At 34.2% G+C, this 25,712-nt stretch overlaps 2 protein-coding genes across 2 annotated transcripts in view; one reads left to right on the plus strand and one right to left on the minus strand.

Annotated features, from left to right (window-relative positions):
• LOC105623833 (protein lozenge) overlaps positions 1-4,150 on the plus strand; it is a 38,527-nt gene extending 34,377 nt beyond the window's left edge. The window contains exons 5-6 of the mRNA XM_012205208.1: positions 2,750-2,920; positions 3,675-4,150. Of these exons, the coding sequence (XP_012060598.1) occupies positions 2,750-2,920; positions 3,675-4,150 (647 nt within the window). The remainder of the gene's footprint in view (positions 1-2,749; positions 2,921-3,674) is intronic.
• A 3,966-nt stretch (positions 4,151-8,116) lies between these two features.
• On the minus strand, positions 8,117-25,268 carry LOC105623834 (brefeldin A-inhibited guanine nucleotide-exchange protein 3). The gene is made up of 22 exons (XM_012205209.1): positions 25,184-25,268; positions 24,655-24,788; positions 23,921-24,055; positions 23,585-23,750; positions 23,147-23,276; positions 22,791-23,075; positions 22,253-22,486; positions 21,915-22,142; positions 21,136-21,512; positions 20,850-21,034; positions 20,615-20,777; positions 20,168-20,476; positions 19,857-20,079; positions 19,607-19,780; positions 19,002-19,410; positions 18,655-18,867; positions 17,688-18,573; positions 17,215-17,347; positions 13,736-13,964; positions 11,113-11,342; positions 9,027-10,587; positions 8,117-8,260 (listed from the first exon to the last, which is right to left on the minus strand). Exons 1-22 carry the CDS (start codon positions 25,266-25,268, stop codon positions 8,117-8,119), a joined length of 6,633 nt encoding a protein of 2,210 aa, XP_012060599.1.
• Positions 25,269-25,712: the final 444 nt, after the last annotated feature.

Below are 25,712 nucleotides of genomic sequence, written 5' to 3' on the forward strand. Positions count from 1 at the left end.
CAAATTTGAAAATGTCCCTAAAAAAACAGGGGACGTATGGTCACCGTACTAATAAAGCATTGTTAGACAAAAAAGGAAGAGCGAAAAAGAAGAAGATAAAAAGCGATCCTTCGTTCTGAATGGAATAGGACGTTATTTTTCTTTTCTCACTCGTCCTCTCATAGAGAATCATTCGAGAGAAGCGGACTATTATCCAACAGATGGTCCTGCCGACACCAATCCGAGTAGAGTGTTGTGTTAGTGCCTTTGTTTTGTTACCGTTGTTCCGGTAATTGCGGCAAATACACGGCCATTTTCGATAATCATCCCCTTCTGTACCCTGCCTGATCGTCCTGCATGGCGGTCCTCTTTGAGAATTTCGAAACGACCTCGACCTTCCGCTTAGTAGGCGTAACGACAGTTTTGCCCGAGAACTGATCGGTACCGACCTCGACCTCACCTCATAATAGAGCTCGGCCGATTTGAACGATATTCGAAACTATATCATTTGTACCTGTCGCATATATCAATGACTTGAACTTGTCCTACAAAGAAAAGATTGGCTGAATATGGTATAACAATTTTAATTAATTGCAGCAGCTTTAATTGCGTTAATCTATCCGCAATATTAGTTTAGCAATAGGATTTCGATAGGATTGCTAACACAACACAACCAAAAATTGCTTCAGCTAATTAAAAATATTATGCCATATTTTACCATCTAATTTGCTGTAGCAGTTAATCTTTTCTTTCAATGTATTTCTAACAAATAGAACACTGGCCTAAGAAGAATAGCATGGAAATCCCCCAATCTATCATCAACAATTAATTGCAAGCATCACAAGATAACGTGATTGATGACGAATTCTAGTTAATGTTGTTACTAACGACAACTAATTGTAAGCATGACAAGTATTTATAATTACTGATAACGATGAATTCCAGTTACTATTGCTAAATAGGGGAAACTTGAAAGAGATTGTAACGAATTCGCGAGAATAGTATTTTACATATATTTTCCATATGAGAAGACAGAGGTATTCCCCACACGCGTAGCTTGCACGCGAAAATAGATAATTCCGACCAGTCTCATATTAATTTTCTTCGAAGCGTGAATAAAACGTTTAACAGCGATGAGATATAATTATCATTCAACAACGTGCTATTAACAGAGATTTTATTAGAAGTCTCGCAATACAAATTATGTATATCGAAATCTTACAGAGATAACTCTACAAAAAGATAGGACTGAGATAAATTTGCAATTTTTCATTTCTGAAGAAATTTAAAATATTTTTCCAAAAAGTAATGAAAAGTTGTCTCGATTTTTATATAAATTTTTTAAAAGTTAAAAAAAAGTTGTTTTCAAAATTATTGAGTTTTCTGAGTAAGAGAAATCGGAATTCGAAATACATTTCGAAACTTGTCAATGATCAGTAGTAGTGAAGGGAACAAAGTGAATGGTGAATACCCTTGAAAACCGATTTTTATCATTAACCAGTCTTTATTCATTCAGTGATTATCATCAATGTTTTTACGGATTTTTCTCACCAATTGTTCCATTAGAAATGCTTGTATCTGTTATATATGATATATTGCTAATGTAAGTAAAGATCATCTAGGTCAATCTTTGATTTTTTTTAAGAATAAAATTATATAAACATTAAAAATTATTACAAAATACTAAAAAAATATATGCAAAATATAATATACAAAAGTTAAATTTTATATAATGTTCTATCAAAAAATCCAAAATCAAAGAAACGAATATTTTTACCAACATTTTGGAATATTTTATAATTCTACAATATCTTTCTAGGTGAGAATAAAATAGAATGGTATATAATATGTGTACATTTTAATTAAATGAAATGTTTCATCGCTTCGTACATATATGGGACAATGACACCGAAAAATTTCTCCGAATCGTATATGATTCATCGCATTATCATTTTTCTCTCTGTCTTTCTCTATGTTAAGAATGGTTTTGTACATAATCGGGACATGATACTTCAGAAACTTATGACCAGTAATAGCCATAAGACCAGTAATATTACTAATATTTCCAATAAATACAGAGCTGCAGAGAAAGATGACTTGACTTTTTTCGTGGAAGTGAGATTGCAATTATAAAAATTAATAAAATGACTTCCGCCGGAACTAGAATTATTAAATATTTAATAATATTATCATATTTAAATCACTCATTTATGTAGAAAACTCATTTATGTAGAAAAAATCCAGGAAGACATGATTTGAAAGTTACGAATCATTCGATCATATATTTACACTTTTACTAGCACTTGTTTCGCAATCGTTGCTTTACTTAATGATCTTGATCTCGACGACGCGATGCTACTCGTTTCTTTCATACGAGATATACGTACAATGCACATACATTCACTTCCAGCGTTTAAGTTTCCGTCGCGCCTACTTCGATTTGTGACTCATATCAATTAATCTGCCTACGTTACTCACTCGAAACTCCGTTACCGACTCATACGATTTGCTGCGCATTTTAAGAAGCACGTTTTACAGTACACTGCCATAAGACGATTCAGTTCTTTAGTTTCTGACGGATTACATACGGAATTTATTTAAATTAAAATTTGATATATACGATTTCTTTTGAACATATTTATTGCATTAAAAATTTATTTTGAATTAAAATGTGAAGGTAAAATATAAATCGTTTTGCAAATTATTTATGTCATTGGTCTTATTCGTATAGAAAATTGATCAATTAATCAAATAACATTTTCTGTTATAGACACGGGTATCGGTACTACAGAATGGGCTTATCCATCCACAGCGCCGTCTTATCCGGCTCCTCCAGTCAGCAGCAGTGGTTCCTATTCTCCTTTACCTGGCGGTGCGTTTTCATATCCAGGAGAATCATTGTCACATCATCCAACAACGGAACCAGTACCATTACCAACCGGTACGATTCATTAATACATAAAGTAATCAAAAAACTTGAATTCATTTACGTCGCTAATCCAGCAATGTGATTCGCCGACGCATTGCTAATTAAGAAACACCTACGACGATTTAATACACTCTGACGCATAACTCGTTCCGGGAAAAAGTTTCGTAACACGCTATCTCGAAGGTGTATCATTTGTATCTATTTTAGAAACTATATTATAGATAATTGATTTTTTAGATGTGAAAACTCTACAGAGTATAAATCACCTTATCATCAATTATATTTACAGAAATAGAAATGATTCTTGATCAAATAGAGCAAGGTTATATGCACAAAAAAGATTTTTGAAAGATTTTAATTATTACAAAGAAGGAACGATTTTGTTGAAATATCTAAAATTTTACTGAAAACAATCTGAAACTAATTTTGTAACAGATCATTAAAATAATTTGATTGGAAATTTCAATTGATTGTTAGAATATCAAAATTTTTTACAACGATTGCTCATCAATTTTTAATTTTTGGCTTTTGATAGTTCAGCAAAATTATTTTAAATATTTTAGCAAAAGCGTTTTTTCCATGTAATAATTAATATCTAAAAATTCACCAACATTACAAGTTATTTAATGTTTTTATTTGCGCATTTTGTTATAAATATCCTTTATAATAAACGAAATTTTGTAAATTAGTAGACTGTAGAGACTTTGTAATTGTTTTCACGATTATCGAATAATTTGCAAATCGGAACGTTGTTTTCTGCTTGCAGTACTTCCTTCGGAAACTCAACAGGATACCTACACGCCGAATTGCGTGTCCATGTACTCAGGACATGGCACCTCGCCGACCACGTCCTTGCCCTTGGTGCCGACCAGATCCAGCGACCCTGACATTTTTGCCGGTAGTGGCACGGGCAGTGCGGGTAGCCCGGGTTACCATTACAGTTCCTGGACACCTGGTCCGGCGACCCCGGTCCCAGTGGCTTCCCACAATTACAATCCCAATTATCAAGGCTACTACAACAATCCGAGTCAGAATTACATCACAGGTCCGACACCGATGGTCCTCTATCCTCAGCTATACAGCACCGTCAATCAAAACCAGATTCATTTGCATCTGCACGGCGATCTGAGTGAGGAACAGGTCACTATAGCCGGTGGCAATCTTACTATCAGTAGTATTCGAGAAATCGGCGTACTTGGCGAAGAAAGCGAGCAAAGAAATGATGTATGGAGACCATACTAAAAAGAAGAAATCTGTGTTATCATTGAAATTATGCGACATATCGTGTGTGCAACTTATAATGCGCAATTTTCCGAGTGTGGCAATATAATTTCTAATTAGTGCTCTAATTAGTGTAACAAAGACAGCAGGATCTGTACCAAGTACTTTCTAGAAGAAAGATGTGTATAAGATAAATGCTGTGTGAATAGCAATATTTCTTCGGATCATCCGCAATTATGCGAATTAATGCGTCTGTAAGAACCCAGGTGAATGATATCCGGTATGATTTCCCGTAGTGCATCGCGTATATGAAAGTAAAAATTATTGACTCATTCACGTTGCAGCGAAGTGAGAAAGTGAGAAACGAACTTTACTAAAAAAAACTTCTTCAATTTATGAAAAATCATCCAGTAATGAGAGATTTCATTAAAGATTCCTAATGAGACTAATCAATGAGTGAAGAATCGTCATTGTGCGCACAAAAGTGAAGAGTCTTTCGATGTTTCATAGTGTATTTGAAATTAATTCATTCATGTTGAACATGAGATGAAATGAAATAAACTTTATTGAAAAAAAACTTCTTAGAGATTAGCGAGTCTCTGCGAAATCTAATTAAATAAAATTAATAAAACTGATCAATGATTGAAGAATCGTTATGTGCGCGCAAAGCGGGATCTTCATTGTTTGTTAAAACGAGTTGAGAATCGGATCATGAAAGTATCATTTGATTCTTGAGCGGAAAAGTTAGTCAAACCCTGTAACGTTGTAAATATACACATATTTTCAGAAATGAAATAAATTTGCTCGATAGGTTTTTAAATCCTTTCTCTTGGCATGGAAAAGTTTCAACACGAGTATCAAGAATAACCAAATACATTTGAAAAAATTCCTCTTATATCTATAGAATATACTATGTGAATAAACTTTTTTAAACTCTTTCACAAATTCGAAATTAATTTCAGAAATAATGAACGGATCATTCCGTCTTCACACATAAATGCGATAGAAAACTTTTCATTCGCACGGGAACGAACTATAGCGACGCTGTTGTCTCTTTCGTCATGGGGGAACAGATAACCCTTTTTACGAGCCCAGCAAGCTCTATTTAATATTTAAAGCACGTTGGAAATGACGAACGGATGGATAGTTGCGGTCTGGCTGGTCGCGACATCGTCGGTTCGTCGTTCTTGCGTCCCTTTATTAGCGAGTCACCCCATGCTGCCTCGCGTCAGCTAAATCTTTAAACTTGCCTCACCTAAATTAGCCCATAGCATATTTTGTGCAACAGCTAATTTATTTATAAAAAATCATACAGGTAACACCTAAATTACAGTCACATCATATTTAAATTAGAATAATTCTTTTGAAATCACATGCCTTTGCACTCTAATTAAACGTGAAAAGATTAAATAATTAATTTTTCACTCAATTTTCCCATCTTCTCTTCTTTCACAATCTTCTTAAATTTATTGGATTTATGGACAATACATAAATTTTAAAAAATCCGTCGGAAACAATACACCACGAAGACGTACCATCGCATTTGATAGAAAATAATAGAAAATAATAGAATATCGTCTAAAAATACGTTAGAATGAAATTACTACGCTACTGGCTAAGAACTTAATAAGCGTCTTGGGGATTTTGCTGTTTGACAATATATATATATACGAGAACGAAGTAATCTTCATAAGTAACTGAAATCAAAGTATAATAAGAGACTGGAAATACTAAATGTCTACTTCCCAGTTACAAGTAATTTCTTCTTGTTTTCTTCTTTAATATATAACCACATTATTTGTTTCTATAAATAACTACAAGACTAAAAGTATTCAGAAAGTATCTAAAATAAAAACAAATGTTAGTTTCTCATTAAAATTGATTGAATCGTCACAAGTAATTTATGAAATGAATCTTTGCAAATGCTCCACTATTTCTTCGCAATCATTAAAGAGTTAAATGATGAAAAAGGGGTTTAATATCTGATATTTTTCATTTTTGTTTCTTTTTCCTCTTGATAATAGACAAAAGTGAGAGGCAAAATATATTATTACGATCGAAAGTACTGATAATGGTGGAAAGCCGGACGAAAAATTCTTCCTACTTCAATGACTTCACACTTTGGAGAGATCTCTTCACTCTTCCCCACTTCTCTTGTTTACAGCCTCGACGCGTCCTACGAATAGAACGCCACGAATAAAACCACGGAATAAGCCAAGGCGGCCGTCGCTCGTAAGCTTCTCTCTTTACGAGGATGACTCGACTCGCAGTCAACCGCAGACGAGAGTCTCCCGCCCTTTCTACGTCCGTTAAAACGAACTGAAATACGTTTCGTCTCGCAGGAAATGGTCGACATCTTTGGTACCAGCCGAGCATGGCCGATGGGAATAAATCGCGTAATAGAACTCGCGACCCTTGATCGAAACAGTCTTTAAATCCTTGATAAAATATTGTTCGAGAACTTAATATGCATCCAGTTTTAGTAAAACACAATTGACAATAAAAAAATTAAAACATATAAAACAATATAGGACTCTTAATTTAAAAAACAATACAAAGGGCATGTAGAGTCGATTAAATAATTACTTATTCGAATTTTAATAATATAATATATTTCATGTCTTAATAATTCTTTTACACTCAATATTGTTTAATGCCCTTTATAATCATTGTATTGCTTTTTAAAAAAGCTTAAAAAGATTAAAACTATTTATATTAAAAATTTAAATTATATTCCTAAACAAAAACGTGCAACAATAGTTACTTATTGTCAGTAAGTATTCATAGTAATAAAATAGTACTCAGATATCAGAATTCATTTATTTTAACTTTCATACATCTTATTAGAGATATATGTTTCGTACCATTTACTGTATATATATTTTCGTGGACACGCATCTTTTAGCTGTATTGAAATCCATAACGATTTTCCAGTCGCACTACTTTTCATACATCTAGATGCATTTTGGGGAAAAACGGAGGATAGGCACATTTTATTATCAATTATTAATCCTTCCATTTAAACCATCTGATGTTCAACAACATTTATAACATTTATGGAATACACCATACGTAGAGAAACATCGGACATAATATCTGATATATATATATACATCAACGTTCAATTATAATCTCTACGGCGTTACAAAGGAAATAAATTAAATAAATAACACCAACTATACTTACGTTATGTATATAACGTAATATATATATATAATATAAAATATTGTTATGTTACTATTTTATATTAATTATATATTATAATAACGCACGTCTCAACAATATTGCGTTATATAATAAAATATAATACTCATTACAAGGAATACGTATAATCCTTTTCAAACATCAAAATTCTTTACTCTACTTTTTCTTCTATAAAAAAAGATATTCGCTATTTATTCCAACAAAAAAGAATCCGCGCAAAAAATAATAATATTTTCCGCTCTTAGAGATCATCTTGATAAGTAAAAAGGAGTGCCGATATCACCTGTATCGCGTTCGTCGCGAGATACCTTTCATTTGTCGCTCGTACTCTTTTCAAGCTTTACGTTGGAAGCAAAAATCCGATACACCCGGCACTATGACCGAACCGCAAACTACAGTTAAGCGCAAAGAGCATAAAATGAGAATCGAGAAATGTGCATGCTGAATGGATCATAAATAAAATCCTTGTCTCCGACATGTCGACGTGTCGACATATACGGAAAAAATAGAGACTCGCGTGATAACGGAAACCTCATTTTTTTTTCGAAATCAATTTACTTTTATATATATCGATTGGCATATTTTAATTTTATCGAAAAGTACGACTAAAATATATCGACAGATTCTACATCTTTTCCCCACATACCACCTTTCAATTTTATCTATCTATCACAGTAATAATAAAGAACTTAAAAAAGTAAGTCAAGCATTAAATAGTTCTTTCTTTGTCTCTTGAAAAGTCTTATAACTAAGGCCGCGATATATATCTAAAGATAATCGCTATTAATTATTTGTCAATCCATAAAGCACAGCGATACGATGAAACAGAGCTGAGAGACGTTGTTTCAGATTTTGATCTACGGCATGCCTGGTCAATATTCGCACGCCACGTACAAAAACCGGAAGCAATGGTGCTAATCGTTCATCCTGCAAAAAAGATTCCCAAAAAATTCGTATAAAAACTCAGACTTAAAGCGATTAACAATTGATAAATTCAACAATTCTTATGAGAAATTAAATTATTTATTGAAACAGATTCTTACTTATAATTTTGACAGTTTAATATTAGTCCTTCGATGTCACTTTAAATGTAGCATACTCGAATTTTTTAATTTTTTTTTATATTACCTGTTGTTATTATCGTAGGTACGTACATTTATATATTATCATTATATTTTTTTTAAATTACATGTATTTTTTAATTAAAAAAATGAAAAAATTATTTAATAATTACAGATTTTTCTATATTGTATTTGAAAGTGTAATACAAAAAGTTTAGTTATAATTTAGATCTGGATTAAATATTATTTCAATAAGAAATATATGTATATGTATATTAAAAAATAATTAAGATAAAATGAGAAAATTTTGAGATTTAAACTATATAATTTTAAATTATATAAAATTTTATTGTTAAATATATAAATATTGATCTTGAACTGTTTCTTACGTACATAACATTCATTTTTACATGAAAAACATAAATATCCAATTTCAATCACTTTTTGCAATGACTATACATTCTTATTTACATTTCGATTGATAAACATTGTTATATGTTAATTTTTATGCAATATTATTCACAGTATTCAGTGTAATAACAATATATAGTATAAAATGGCATCGAAGGAATAAAACTTGTTATATGATGACTGCAAAATTATGTACATAAAAAGAAAAATAAAAAACTCACTGGTAAAGCTAAAGCCCATTCCAACGCAGTGCTCAAAATGTCTGCCCAAGCTTTCCTATGAGCCTCGCTATCTTTATTGACGTTTCGCCTCTGAATTTGCACTTCCTGGTTAATGATTGACTGACTCTCAACTGTAAACGTCTCTTCTTCGTTTCGTAAAAAGGGATTTGTCCTAAAGCCACGCTTGCTACGTTCATAGTCGCGCAATAATTCGTCTATATTGTCAAGGATCTGAGAAGATTTAGAATTTTTTTTATCCTGCTCCTTAATACTCTTTTCTGGTTCATGAGTTTTATTGGAAGAATCACTGGACATCCAAGCGGGTTTCCTGCGCAGCTCCATCACCGATTTTGGACGGGAATCCACAGAATTGGCCTGCAAAGATTCATCTTTGTCTTCAAGATCTGCCGCCATGACAAATGTTAAGGATTTCCGCCTGGATAATGGACTCACATCGCTACTACGTCTTTCCGAATATGATTTTTGATATAAAAAGCCTTCATCAGAAAACGAATTTCGATTTAGCATTTTCATATTAGCCATAGAAGTTCTCATGGAAATCGACTCTGTTTTCCAATGCGAATCCAAATTATAAGAAAAATCATCACGATTGTACATTTTGGGGGGCGCCGGAGTCATGGCATTATACTTGGCGTCGATGTAATCCTCGCTGGAAGTTCCACCGGAACGGTCAAGGTAAACAATCTTCTCCGTGACCGATCCCAATCTGGATACCGGTCTAGAGTCGTCGGTTTCCGGTTCGGATTGTGGACCAGAATCGGTTGAATATTCTGCGGCCAAATCCGACAACCTGAAAGGTCTTGGATCGTTTTCGCTCTCAGCTCCAAGTTCTTCTAAGCCGCTCTCGTCATCCAAATTTGGATTGTACACGTCGTCTGGATCATCCTGATCATCTTCCTCATTATTATCCGGCTGATTTTGACAGATACCAGGATCTTCTTTTTCCGATGACTCAACGAAAGCTGATGGAGTACTGATGACGAGTCGATGATCGATAGACTCTTTCCTAGTAATCTCGGGATAGGGCTGCATCACAAGCAAGAATATGTTCCTCTCTGCGAAACTGTCAACCTTAGTGTATCTGCCATCCTCATCAAGAACCACTTCAACGTAAGTTTCGCAAAGTTCGTCAAAGATCGTACGAAGTTGGCGCAGATATTTATTGAGCTTTCGATGCTTGATGTCATAGACGCACTCTCTGTCGCCCAGTCCTGTGCCCAAAATAGTCTTCACCAGTTCCAGAGTCGCGTGAAGCTCCTCTATCTCGCGTAAACATAGCTCGAATAACGTGATAATCTTAATGGTCCAAGCAGCTGCCGCTTGACGATATAAATTAGCTGGTTGCTTAAGATTTGTCACCGTTTTCAGCAAGAATTTCAGGCCAGGCCGGCAATCGAACTTCAGTGCGGCGACGTACGAGATGTCCAGAGCAGAAAGGAAAATTTCCACGTGATGTGAACTCAGATGAGACAAATAACTTCGTTTGACGTTAGGATTAGGCGAACTGCATGGCGTCGAATGCGGTATCACGTGAGATAAACTATGGAAAAATGTTCTTTCCTATCATTATATAATCATAACACTCTACACACATATTTATCAAGAATTTCGAACAAAGTTTATTAACCCTACATTATTCGTCTGATTTTTGTTAACCTTAATTATTCGCGTGGGATATTCCTGATACTCCAACATTATATCTCAATTTTCAATATTATTTTTAATGATTTACAATTAAATAAAAATTAATAACATTCTATAATCCTTTAATAAAGATAAATGCAAATCTTTTAAATTGTAAAACAGTTTACGCTAAATTATACTTATAAATATTATATCTATAAATAGCATATATTTAACAAATATATACAATTTATAAGGTGAAAATATTCTGAACATTTTATTAGTAAGTAATTTTAATTTTGAATTAACGTAAATAAAACTATTGACAATTTAAACAAATTCCGCGTATTAAATTAATAAGTAATCGATATTATATTATATAAAATACATATTAGCAATATTTTTTATTACTAATGAATGCAAAAAAAAGCTATATACGAACCTTGAAGTCGAAGGGCCAGCACCTTGAAGAAGAACACTTGCGATGCAATGAAGCAGCATCTGATGTACCAAAAGTCCGACTACCAACGCACGCAACTGAACTCTAACGATGTAAAGATCGGGATTGAGAGTAGCGCCTACGGCAGGAGGGTACAAAAGGAACACGTACGACTTTTCATCAAGTGATCGAGAATCCTCTTCGATCCGTGTTTGTTCCTCCAGGAGGAACACCTAAAGACACAAGCGTGTCAATATAAAGTCTAAACTTGTTTCAAGCAAAATTCTGAATATATGATATGATACAGTTTTTTGAAGATCTGATGAATTTTGTGAAAATTTGCTATATATTTTGCTACAATGAAGCAATCGTTTAGTCTTTGTAATGTTTTAATTGCAAGTAAGATTATGTTTTCATTATCAAGTTTAATAATGCACTGGAAAGTTTTGTGCAAAAAAATATTCCAGTTAGATAATACATAATTATTATTATATAGCTTTATTGTCATGTAATATGAGTTAGAAAAGGATATCGCTTTTATTAAATAAATGATGATGAGAATAATCTTAATTACAATAATAAGTAACGGTTATGCACTTAGCCTAACACGACTCCGTAATTTTTTTCCAATTGCAAGATAATGTGTGCAAACTACGAAAGCTGCAGCTTCTATAATACGGTGTCGTGTACCGTTACCTACACGTTACTGTGACAGTGAAATTCTAGCCATGGACCCAAGCCATGGATTTTAATAGTGATTCGTAAGATCGTGCCAAGTAAAGTTGAAATGATGATTTCAATCAGCGACGAGATCCTTTTTCATAAATTTATTAAAATAAAAATCAAAAATTACAAATTTAACTATATTGCTTCTCTCAAAATATTTTAGGCATTTTTTTAGTAATTTATTAAAAAATGAAAAAATTAGCAATTATTTTCGAAGCATAATAGATGTGAACGAAATAAAATTTCTATTTAAGTAAAAATTTAATTTAAAAAGGATAATCGCAATTATATCATTAATTTTTTTCTCTTTTCTATATTATAGATCTATATACAATTTATATGACAATATTTATATCTTCATTTCTTGAAAAGGATCTCGTTAAAGCGCCTCTGCAGTCTAACCCGTGCCTTCTACCAGCATGTGCAAATGTTAAAAAAAAAACGGATGATCCGAACCGAATGGCGTTTCCTCGTCGACAGGCATATTCCAAATTGACGACCTTTTGTTTAAGGTAAAGGATGAGTGAACAGTCAATTAACTGATAATAGAAGCTTTATATTTGTTGACCACAGTCATTCAGCATACAAAAATACATAGGAAACATTTTGACTCTGTCATGTCGCCAATATCAGCAACAAGCTTGGAACACATCAAAAGCGATCGTCGATATCTTATGCTTGCGTCATATAAAGTACTCGTGTTCAATGTATACATAGATAAAATATGTTGCTCGGTATACAAAAATATTTTTTAGGTTGAAAGTAGCTTTTAGAATTGCTCCTGATTCAAATAGGAGGGCTAAAACTTGGCCTGTCGACGACGACGTGAAGGCACGCCTCCACGATTCTGTGAATCACTCGGCGTGGATGTCGGACATCCATCCACGTTATTCGCTTTTCTGCCGGTCGAAATGGTGAATCTCGATACGATACAATAACATTTTTTTTTCTCTGGGTTTGATCGATTCTTAAAATCCATGACGTGAGTTACCGTGGTCGGCTAGAGCCATTGAGGGCCTGTGTTCGTCGTAGTGTTAGTGTAATCAGGGGGTGTCGTGTGCTGCCTACAACCGATGGGGTAGGAAGTAGTGTGCTGGTCGATCAGTGTCGTCTCAATGGTCGTCAAATCCTGGAAAGACGTCGTCGGCAGTGACGCCGCGTTCTGCCTCTTGATGGCAGTCAATACCTCACGCAGCTGGCTCACCTGAGAGCAAGTCAGGTCAGGAGGGAACTACCTATGTCCCTGTATCTTTATCTTTCTTTTTTTTCTACCTTTCTCTCCCTCTCTCTCTCATCTTTTTTCACACAACTCGGACATTCTCGCATTTCATCAGAATGAACAATACACTATTAGAAGTCTATCAAGTGACAAGATGTCTATACAAGGAAAAATCATCTATTATCAAACAGATGATAAAAGTCGGTAGTAAAAATATTAATAATTTCGTATAAATTTTAAATAATTTTCGCACCTCGTATTTACACATTGATTGTCACATTTTGACTTATATCCATTTAATATAATGTTTTTTTCCGAAATTAATCATATTAGCCCCATAGAGCACAAAAGTTGATAACAACATTGCTGTTAACGTTTGCAATGTTACTGCAATATTGCTGAAACGTTGAAATGTTGCTGCAATATTGCTAGAATGATATGTGCTATGTGGGACGAAATATACTATATAATCTTGATATCATGATATGTGAATGATAAATGCAGAAATGAACTTTCTGGAGCATTGTTTATATATTTCGAATGTTTCGTCTCGTGATTACGAGGAGCACATCAATAAAGCACATTGATAGTAACAACAACAATTAGAAACAACGGAGGCTCTCTCATTAGCATTCTCCCCAGCGTATGACATCTTTCGAAAATAAATCTCGGATTACTTACCTGAGCAGCGAGTTGTCTCAACCGTTCCGTTTCTTCCGGTGTCGCATCGCGGCGCGCTGCGACCTTCACTTGGGCGACGTCCCCGTAAAAAGATTCCGATCTGGGCGAGAAAGCCATGGTCAGCTGGTGCAACTCCTGTAACGAATTTGAACAGGCGCGGTAGCACGCGACACCGCAGACCTCCCATTGTTCCGAAGTGAGGAGTGGTCCGCTGCTCACCAGGACATGCCTGTCAAACACGGATTTAATCTCTTTGTGATTCGTTAAACCATTTTGTATTAATCATGATTTTCAAATATTCGGTCGGGGAAAAAGTTTCTTTGTATTTAAAAAAATTTTTTTGCACAAGTTTTTCATTTGTTGCGAAATTTTCGTTACAATTATATCATTTGCTAGAACAAAGTTTCAGCTTTAAGAATTTGTTTTTTAAATTGTTTTAATTGCGATATGATTTTTATCCAAATTATGAGCAATCAAAGTTAGAATGCTTCTTTACTTAATTCGTGAATAACTTAGAAACAAAAAATCAGATAATCGACGAAAATTTTCGTAAATTTTTTTTGACGTCAGACACGTCAGAGATCCCCAAAGTGAAAAAAATTTTTCATCTTCTTCAGTTTGTAGTTTTTTAAACGTAAAAGTTTATTAAACTTACAAAAACTCAAAAAATATAGTACCCTTTCGAAAGAGAGAAACTTTCAAAAAATTTCAAACTTTATTATTTCAAATTTTATTAAATCCTTTTTTTTTAATTTCATTCATTTTTGACGAAAATATTGTATATATAATTTTGAATTAAAAAATACGAAGAAACTTTTTTTCCGGCTCAATAAGAATAGCAAGTAATAACAATAATAAAAAGTAAAAAAATTTAGATCTTTTCTACATATTTTTTTTATTTTCTGCGTAGAAAGGTGTTACTGAAATATCTAAATTTTACTAAATACAAATCTAAAAATAATTTTGTTGGACTCTCAGAATAATTAAGACGTTCAAAATGATTACTAGAATATTCAAACTTATTGCGGCATCTCAACGATTTTGCTAAAGTAATCTAAAAATTTAATCAGATATAAAATCGCTCAAGCTGGTTGCTAAAATGACAAAACTTTTTGCTCATTATACTTAAATTTTCTACATTATTTTGATCCAATCATTTTATTTTTATCTATGTCTATCTAAATTTTTAGAAATTTCAGCAATCATTCTTTTCATACAGTTAGAAGAACTCGCAACCTTAAAAGAACATTTGAACCTTCTACATCACATTTTTTTTCGGTAATAAATCTCACAAGGACATGAACAACGATCGGTGAATGGTAATCAGATTTCTCGCGTTACTGTGTCAACAATAAAGTTGGCCAACGCCTTCTGCGCAGTAGATATCTCAAGCAATCGCTCTTTCATAGCTATGGCAAGAATCATCCGATCCGCTGGATCATACTGTGGAAGTGGGTTGTCAATACTGAGTGACACTAAGATTTCAGATCAAGATACCGTTCGGTTCGTCATTCGCGAACCTGCTCCGTTTTTAAATTCCGACGTACATACAGAACATGTGTACATCGATACCTCGCGATCGGCACCGATTCGCGAGATCATGTTACTGACTCGAGCTAGTTGGATGTATATATATCTGCCGTGTACATTAATATAGAGAAAATGCGCCGATGGCTCTCCAGGTGGATGCAGCGTGTGCAGTCGTTAACATGACGCTCCAAGGGTGTCGAATGTCGGTGGCTACTTTATCCTACCGGACAGCTTGTCAAGCTTCGTTATCGTCTTACACGCACGCTCCGCTCCGCCGTAATAGCGATATACCTAACTTAACGTCCGTCACGAGATACATTCTATCAAACTTAATTGATGTACCAATTCACTCTGTGAATCAATGCGAACCAATCGATAGGCTAAAAGCATCTCTAGACGATATGGCCAATGTATACGCCAACCTTGCACATTCGTTAAATGTTGAACTACATTCAATATGAATAATTACGTATGTCATGTGTATGATACTTGCATGTTGACATACATTGGTCATATCGTTTGGAGGCGCCTTACATAATAAATCTTTTGCAACAGATGTAAATTAATACAGTGAAAAATCTGTAACTAAGGAAAAATTCATTACAATTGATCTTATTTTTGATCCTTTTATAATCAATAATCATCTGATTTGATTTTTCTCATACTTTATTTCGATAGAGCTCAGGATATCTACCGAAAACAAAAATCAATTCTGCTAGAAGATCTAAAGTTTTGTTGGATACAGACAAGAAAATAATTTTGTTAGACAAAATAAGCACTGCTGCAAAAAGAAATTATTTTGATGGTTTAACAAAATTAAATAATAACAAAATAAGTTGAAAACGATAAATACAATCAATTCATAGAACTTGTTGAGTAAAAAGATGTAAAATGAAAAATTTAATACCATAAAGTTTCGATTATAAAAAAAATATAAATATACTTTGCTATTAATATTAATAATAATACATACGTTAAAAATCCCAAATAATAAAATTATTTTCAGATCAGTATCCAACACAAGTTTGGATTTTTCAGCAAAATAATTCTTTCCGAGCAGAATTTAAAAAAATTAAGTCATTTCTGAAAAATCTCGCAAACAGACAGATGAACAAATGACAGAACCAACACTGAAATTATGATATCTTTTTCGATGTTCTCCAAGTGGCATCGGTTAATAATTCGAATTCAGTGGAATCGACGCCTTTGCTAGAAGTTTTCAAAATCTTCCTCTCAACAGATAATACGTTAGTCTTCGCTGCTTTAGACTGTATATTGTTCCTGAAATACGTGAGAGATATCAACAACAAAGAGAAGAATAAAACTCTGCATGGAAAAAGTTTGAAGTATCTACTGAGTTCCAATAATATTCTCGTTGATGTATCGAATGCCAGCCTGTCCGATCTTCCACTCTGCTCAAAGGATTCAAGTGTCTACGATTCCATAATAGGAATCCAGTACAATTAAAATCCAGTTGAAGTAAACCGAAGTAATTTATCCGCTCGTTTGTTCTTTAATGCGATTCGCTCGAGCTTTGTTAATTAATATTTACGTGCCTTAAAGCGCGATGATTATCTGTGCATAGAAAATCTCATACTGTTAATGTCATCGATGTTCGATGGCATTAACGACAGTTCGAGATTGCAGTAGAAAACCGGAATGTAATGGCAACAGTGGTGGTTCTTTAACGGCTGATTGAAACGACGTTGTTGTTACCGGTTATTTCGTAATTCAATTAGGAAAGCTGGTGATCATAAAATGAATACAGAATGAAGCGCAATATCTTTCTTATATAACTCTGTAGTGTGTGATTGTAACACTATTTATGAAGTAGTACAGCTGCACGAATCGCAATAAAGAACAAACGAGCGGGCAAGCAAATTACTTCGGTTCGCTTGAGCTGGATTTTATGTCGCGAGCTGGAAGTGTCCCCCGCGCTTTTGACTTACCTGATACAAGCGCAACCGAGACGAGCTATGCTCTCTGTAGGTTGTACCACGCATTCCGCCATTACTAATAAAAGTTGCTTCAACATCAGCGTCGTGGCAGGTAAATAGGTATCGTTTCTGATGACTTCTGGACCTAAAAAAATAATTACACGAACAAATTAACAATCTTTACATCTCGCATACTTTATTTCTTATTTCGTTTTTTGGATCAACGTTTTTTGCATTAATCTCGGTTCACAACCTTGCTTTAAGAAACCTTAAATCATAAGTCAAAAAAGATTAGATGATAATAATTTCTGTTTTTAAACTGTTTTTGCACAGTCTTTAGGCTTTAACCGTTAGACTTAAACGAATTGAGCAAACCTAATTCTTACGGCCTAAAAGCATAAGTTCTGTGGCTGATATATCGTTATTTACAACTTACAGCTTACGGCTTACGGTCTTTTAAAGCAAGGTTGTAAACTTAGCTTTACCTTGCAAGTAAGTCAAATAATCGACCACGAGATCCGTCGTGAGACCGCAACACTGTTTAAAATTGGGCGCAAAATTGTCCCATCCGCGATAGATCTTCGACGTTTTTCTTAACCAATTTTGCACCATGGGCAATAGTAGATGATTGACGCAGTAGAGTCCAAACGCCGGCCCAGGTACATTTAGAATGTCGCGTAAAAGATGAAACAGAGTCTCCAGAGTGTGCGGTTGGTAACGTTTTGGACAGATCATGGTCGCACTTGCTAGGCCTTCGATAAGGATGTACCAAACCCTCAGGATGCCACTAGGCTTGTCCATGCTTTGCAATGTGGCGATAGGATGAGCGTCCTTATCGATCAGCGGAGTCAGCGCGTCATATGATTTTTCTGGGATGATTTCTTGCATAGACTCGATATGCTTGTCGAATCTAGTTAGCTCGAGATTCGGAATGATCGGATCCACATATTGCGGAATCGTAGAGACTTGAATCCTCTGAGCGGAATGGAAGATCGGGCAGGCTGGCATTCGATACATTGACGATAGAATATCGCTGCAACTCAGCAAATACTTCAAACTTTCTACGCAGAGTCTCAGTCTTCTCGATTCTGTGCTGTCGATACAATTCTCGGTCTCGTCAGATTGACCTTCGTAGTCGCCGATGCCTCTCACATGTTTCAGCAGACACAATATACAGTCCAAAGCAGCATTAGCGAAGACCAACGTGTTGTCCGTTGAGAGGAAGACTCTGAAAACTTCTAGCAAAGGCGCCGATTCCACTGAATCCGAATTGTTAACTGACGCCACTCGGAGAGCGCCGAAAAGTGGACGCCAACCTGAACGTATCTCAGTACGATTCGTTTCAACGAACTCACAGATGCAGCTGACAATCTGAAAAATTAATAATTCAATCTGAACGATCTAAATTTATAAGCTTTTATTTACATAAATAAATTGTGAGTGGTTACTAACTTGATCTTGCACGTCGCTGTCGCAAAGTTCAAGACATAAGAGATTTTCAAAAGGCTTGAAGAGCGCCTCGTTAAAGTGAAAATGTGGAAGTTCTATTTGTTCGTTTAACAAGGCCGCCATGGAATCGTGAATGCATTGAACTGCTTTCTTCGAAATGCTACGATCCTCGTGGCAAGCCGCCTCCATGAAATGTGGTCCCAAAATAGTCCATACCTGAAAAATTATTCTATTTTTGCATCATATATTCAAAAAAGAAAAACATGATAGCAACTACGAAGGTGACAACTTATATCGTTCCTTTACTCAAAAAATGCCATAAATAAAAAATACGTTAAGTATTTTCTTACCCCCATTATATGTATTAAAGGTCTACCACTCTTTACACACTTCAGCATAACTTCGCCTAAACGAGCCAAAAGTAGCACATTCATCTCATTCTCTCTCGGCTTACTTCGTCTCCACCAAAATCTCTTATTATCTTTACAGCCATCAGTGGTCTTGAACAATTGCGCCTTGCTGGCCTTACAGAGAGCCATAAGAAACGAACAGAGCGATCTGAGATTTAATTTAAGTGCCGCATCCTCGAAAAGTCTATCGACTTGTTGGGATAGCACGCAAATAATCTTGGCGGCATAGTCTGCTGGTAAAATGCCATTAAATTGACTATCAGCGTTTGATTCTTGAATAATCTCCGGAATCGTGTCCGAACTGGGATTTTGCGTATAAGGACTCGAAAGGAAACTATACACATCCACACTGTATAACAGAAATTATTAAAAAAATTAGAAATAAATTATATAGATACAAGATATTATAATTTCAGCATTTTGTAAAATATTTACATTAAATTGATATATTAATTGATATATTAATTAATTAGAAAATGAGAAAATTTTTTGAAAAAAAACAATATCAACTAATTAAAATATTGTAATATAAAAATTAATTGTACCAAGATTCCTCATCATCGACAATGTTGAAATTTAGTCGAAGCTTATCTTGGCCGTTCTTAGCGTCGCCATTTATAATATCTTTCTTTTCCTTCTTCTGAGAGGCTTTGGGCAGTGAGGGATTTTGGTTTCTTCCAAAGAAGTCATGTTCCAACTTACTCACGTATAGGCAGCATCTTTTGTTCAAATGCATGCTCTTTAATATATGTAAGAAAAAGCACATTATTATATATGTTTTAGAATGTCACTTACGTGAAAACGTGCGGCCAACAATCACTACCGTGACTGCCTAGTTCCAGACCTCTTCCTAAAAGCACATCCATACTGAGTGCGTGAGATGTATGAAGATTCGTCGCTTTATTCTGTAATTTAAGTCGAAGAACGTCCTTCTTGCGAGTAATTTTCGAAATAGATTGTTCCGTACAAGCGGCCTTTGCGAGAAGGGCAAAAATACAGCCACAGCGATTCTGTAAGCCTGAAATAAATAAGAAGATAAAATAAAATAAAAAAATAAATATCAAAATGCATTCAAAATCTGGTTTAAAAAAAGAAAGTATGTGTACCAAGTACGTTGCTTAATGTAGCGGCCTTGTGAAGACCTTCAAGCGCCAAGACAACCGTATCTCTGACTCCTCTTCGACCACCGTCTCTATTTAGGATGCCTTTGTTGGTTTCTTCCTTAGGGGGATTCAGTCCCGTCGTAAGAACCGTCATCATACTGCCCCAGCAGCAAGTTAGCACTCTTCGGGAGAGTTTTGCGCCAGCCTCCGCTTCCGGAGTTGGTTCACTTCGAGAAAGTTGGGCTCGTTCCAGTCGTATGTAATCAGAGAGCAATTGTCCACCTCTGTGACTGCCAGGTATACCATCCACGTCTATAAATTGCGTAAAAGACATTTTATTAGTTAAATTTAAAATAACTAAAAGTTAATTTCAAAAAATATTCACAAAAAATATAATTTTATTAATATATTTATTTTACTGTAAAAAAATTTTGATGCAATACTGCATACCCGTGAGAACATTGACCAACGCATTATTCTCCGTGGAACTAGGATTGTAACCACACTTCTCGAGCAAATTACATGCGAGAACTTGTTGATACAATTCGGAGAGCCATGTGGCTGAGAGATAAACTAACACGCCAGATCCATGCACCTCTTCCACAAATCGTTCCTTAAAAATAAAATTAAGAAAAATAAATGCAATGAATTCGGAAAGCATTAAAATATTCGCGATTAAGCATACCTCGCTGATTGGCACTTGCCGACCTTCCTCATGATAATAATTTATTTGGATTAATTTCAGATTGAGAAGCAATGCCGCATACGTCGCCAAATAAATTCCGTCAGCATTCATGATCGTGATTAACGCACATGAATCCATACTAGCATCAGTTTGTTCCTGTATCTTCTGTTGAGTTACAAATACTCCTAAAATATGTCAAATATGTAAATTTAAAAAAAATATATCATTATTTTAATATTAATGTAATTTTTGCGCATTATTTTATAAGTTTTATCGATAGCTATACCTTGACAATATTCAGAAGCAAAATTTTGTAATGCCTCATCCACCTCTATATTACTTCGCAAAGTGAGAACCATCGGTATGAGATCGGATCTAAGCGTTCTTACGAATCGCCTGGCGTTGTGTCTCTCTACATCCACGTTGCATTCGTCGGCCACTTGTCGGCCCACATGAAGACACTTGGGTAATTTTTTCAATCTCAGTTTCTCGTATTCATTCTCCGTAGTGCAATCGTTATCATCAAGACTATTTTCTTCCTGAATCTCATCCGATTCGTTTTGAGGACCTTCAGTATCCGTTGAATCACCATTTTCTGATGGTCCATGCCCAGATGAATCGGAATCCGAGCCCATACCTTTCTTCATTAATTCCAATTGTTCCCTGAGAAATAAATTATCATAATGTATGTTGTAATGCATACATATCGTTCCCTTACTTCAAAAGTGATACAATCCAAAAATTAAATTTCTTAAAAAAGGGAAAAAACTTTATTTTTCAACTTGACAGGAAATTATTGACTCTAATCGTAAAGAATAAATCGAATCCTTAAATCAATTTATATTATTAAAATTATATTTTGTATTATATCACATATTTCCACAATATTCTGTACTGTACAATATACTATTATTATCTAATATAAAAAATACAAATTTTAAATAATTAACGGAATCAAATAGTCGAATCATCGAGATTTTAATATTAATTACCTATTTCTCATTACTTTTTTCAAATAATTGAACATAATTATTTTACTAAATGATTCATGATCGTTGTGTTCACCTGTACGTTTTTGGTAATCGTGCCATACTTTGGTAAGTCAGAGGTCCACGATAATCACAGGATTCTAAATTTTCATACAAACTATTAATTGTGCACGTATAATTATGATTAATGGCCTTGCCCTCGCAAAGTTCTTGAAGTGCTGACAACATAGCGACAACGCAAGAAACACTCGCGTGCAATATAGACAATCCACCCGTTGTTGACTCTTCTATCGAATCCATAGCCCTAAAATACAATGTAGAAAAATTTAAAAAAGATTCTATTATGTAAATTGAACAAAATTTTATTTAAGCTTTATTTATTGTACATCAAAGATTGTTGCGAGAAATACTCACAGTCTCATCAGTGCCATGTCACTTTGTATATGGCTCGATCGATCTTCTTCTACAAGTAATGGTCCAGCAAAATCAACCATTCGGCTGGGACTACGTAATAATTCCTTCAACGCTTTTAAAGGTTCTAGACGCTGCTGCGGTGGTGGATACAGCAACATCCTATGGAATACCGATTCCAAAACTGGTCGCAACGGACCAACGCATCCGACTAATCTTACTAATTCCGTGCCAATGCTAAAGATGATATTTTTTTATACAATATCACGTAAATTATAAAATATTAAATATTCTACATAAAAAAAGTATCAAAGAAATGGCTGCATTTAACAAAAAAGCAGTTTTGCAATTATAATTGTAAGATTCCTTAATATGGTTGATTTACATACATATTTAGATTCAGTAAATAATTAAAGATAAGATATATTATATTTTTGATTATATTAAAGAATTTTACAAAGCTGCTTTTTTTGCTTAACACAATTAACGTTTACAATATTAACATGTGATGATGTATTCTGAATTTTCTTTTACTGTTTACCTGTAAACAGTTTTAGCCTGATGACTATCAAAACTCAGTGATGTGGCCAAGTATCCGGAACCTCTGCCAACTTCGTTCTCCTTTCCCTCTCGGGAGGTAAAAGTCTTATCTACCCGGGGAGTGCCTAGAAAGGCTATCAAGGCCGGACAAAACTTCTGCCATAGGAAAGTCGTAAAATGTGTGTTAGTATGAATCTTTTGCGGTAATGATGATATCAGTGTGTGCAAGCATTCCAATAAAAAGACTACAGTACTGCCGTTTCTGCCATTGCTGGAACAGGATTTCCTAAATATTATTATAGTATTAAACATAACGACTTTTACTTCACTAATTTTCTAAGATGCATTATTATATACTTTTGAGCCTCGTCCAGTTTACTGCAAATATACTGTAAAATCGGCAAGGCCTCGTTGAAACACGAAACGCCTCGCTCGCGCACATTTTTATTCCGCTTAGCATTCTCGTCCATCTCTTGGCATTCCTCATCTGCAAATAAATATAATAACGCATAATAGTGAATATTGAAATTCTGACACGCTGGCAATGCAATTGCAAGTATATAAACAGTAATAGTCAGTCATTAGGATGTTTCGCCGATGGCATTCTTCGACCCGCATGCCACTGGCACGCGATCTTGTAATTTATCGACCAAACATCTATGTTTGGAAATGCTATGTCTGGAAGCTATTGTCACTAGAAGTGCTATGTCTGAAAGGTATCATCACTGTCTCTCTAAGGCGAAATGCATCAGCGATTGCGTTAGTTTCTTTTTTTCGCTCAAATTTTCATATTACCTAAAAAAAGGCAGAACGATCGCAATGTTTGACTGGTTGCAGCCTGTGCAGCTGTACGCACAGCTTGATTGCCATTCTCGAACGCTTCACAACAAGTAGTCAGTATAGCGATGATCAAACGACCATTCATAGTCCAATAAGGAGAGCAAGCAACTTGCAGCAAGACCTTGGAAGAGAAATTATCGATGAGATATTACCAGCAATTAAATTCATAATTTTAAAGTAATAAAATAAGATGTTACATTTATTTTAAAATTTCGATTAACTTTCTTATTTTGTTTTTGCGTTTTAATATTCGATCTAAAATACTTTTATAATCACTGTGAAATCACTCACTTTAAGCATATCCGTTTGTGTGTCATCGGATTGCGAGACGATAGAGCTCATGGCGTGCAACATTTGTGCAGGCAACCATAACGAATCATCTTCTGGTTCATAAGGTGATTGGAATCTGTCGTCTCTTAACATTTTCTATAAATTTTATTAATTTAATACGACGTTAATTTAATCATGATATTTATAACGCAGTTAATAATTAATAATAAAAATGTAATTAATTTAAAAATGTATAAAAATGTAATTATTTTATTTTATTGTATATAAACAAGATTTACATAAATATTAGAAATAAGAATATGCAAATTATATATTAAATTACGAATAAGAATCTATGTAATTAATTGCAATAATTATGATCTATCTAAGTATTTAAATCTTTATTACAGAATTCCTATAAAAGCTGTAAAAAAAACTTTTCGTATTCTTTCGTATTGAAGCTAATTAAAAGTCATCTGCCATAGTGACGTTACTTAAACTGTCGCAGCTGTTCGGTATCTTTCGTTTTATCGCGTACAGTTCCGGGACGTACGTCCATAAGCGGTTACATTAATGCCAACATACACGGAAAGAAAAATAATCCAGAAATAAAATTTCAGACACATGAAATGTGTCTTTTCTGTAAATATTTTAATCCACATTCGTATTTTTAACGTACATAGAAAATTTATTATTAATTTTTTTCGCGTGAAAAATATTCTTTTACAAAAGATTATTTTTGTTATATTACTTACATGTAATCCCGCAAGTCCGAAAGCAACGAACTTGCTTCTGTTACTTTCCAGTGCTAACTGAAACGTATGTAAGCATTTCGCGCGCAGTTCGTGGGGTGGATCTCGTAGCAAGCCTTGTTGTTTTTCCAGAAAATCTATAGAAGAAAAAATTATTCTCAATACAAAAAGAACAAGTCCAAGTAAATTAAAAAAAATATTTGTGTTTGATGACCAACATCACATCAATCATACTGCGTCATTATGGCACCTTTTCAAACAAATTGACGTAAATTAAAAAAATATTTTTTTTATATAGTAAATATTTATAATTTTTTTAACTTTGCATAAAGATATTTAAATATAATCAAATTAAATGAAAAATATTTATATTTAGACAATGTTTAATGCGAGGAATGCGAGTGTCAAGCAGATGTCAAATCTGTTTGACGTTTCTGGAGTGAAGAAGCCTCGAATAAAAGCGACTCTTGCATAAAAAAATATTCTCTTGCAATAAAAAATTAAATAAAAATGGGAAACGTGATGTGCTTACCATGCGCTTCTTGTGCTGATTTCCGTAAATTTTGTAATCTTGCATTGTTCGACTCCCTTATGATCTGCAGCAGGAGATCCTCCATGACACGACGGGTTCCAACCGCTACCACGCGTCTGATCGATAACAGGAGGGAGTGCCGATGCACGCCATGCTTCACTATACATGCGCACTTTCAGGAACGTAAAAAATATTACTTTCAAAAATACTGATACACATTAGAAATAATTAAACAAAAGCAATGAAATTTTAATTATAAGTCTAAGTGCGCATTTATATAAATAAAGCAGAAAATGGAATGACGATTAATCTTACGATTAGTCTCAAAATAGATTTCATTCATAAAATCAAGCATTTATAAATAAATAATTTTGTATAAATTGCGACAATATTAAATAATTTGTGTAGGAAATTTTTTTTATAAATTCCTATGTTATAGTAAAAAAAACAGAATAGCTACTTTAAAGGATTTAAAATTTAGCGCCATTCTTCGTGAGCACGATAGCAATCATGTGACCCATAATATCGA

This window comes from Atta cephalotes, assembly GCF_000143395.1.
Source record: "Atta cephalotes unplaced genomic scaffold scaffold00065, whole genome shotgun sequence".
NCBI classification, from domain to species: Eukaryota; Metazoa; Arthropoda; class Insecta; order Hymenoptera; family Formicidae; genus Atta; species Atta cephalotes.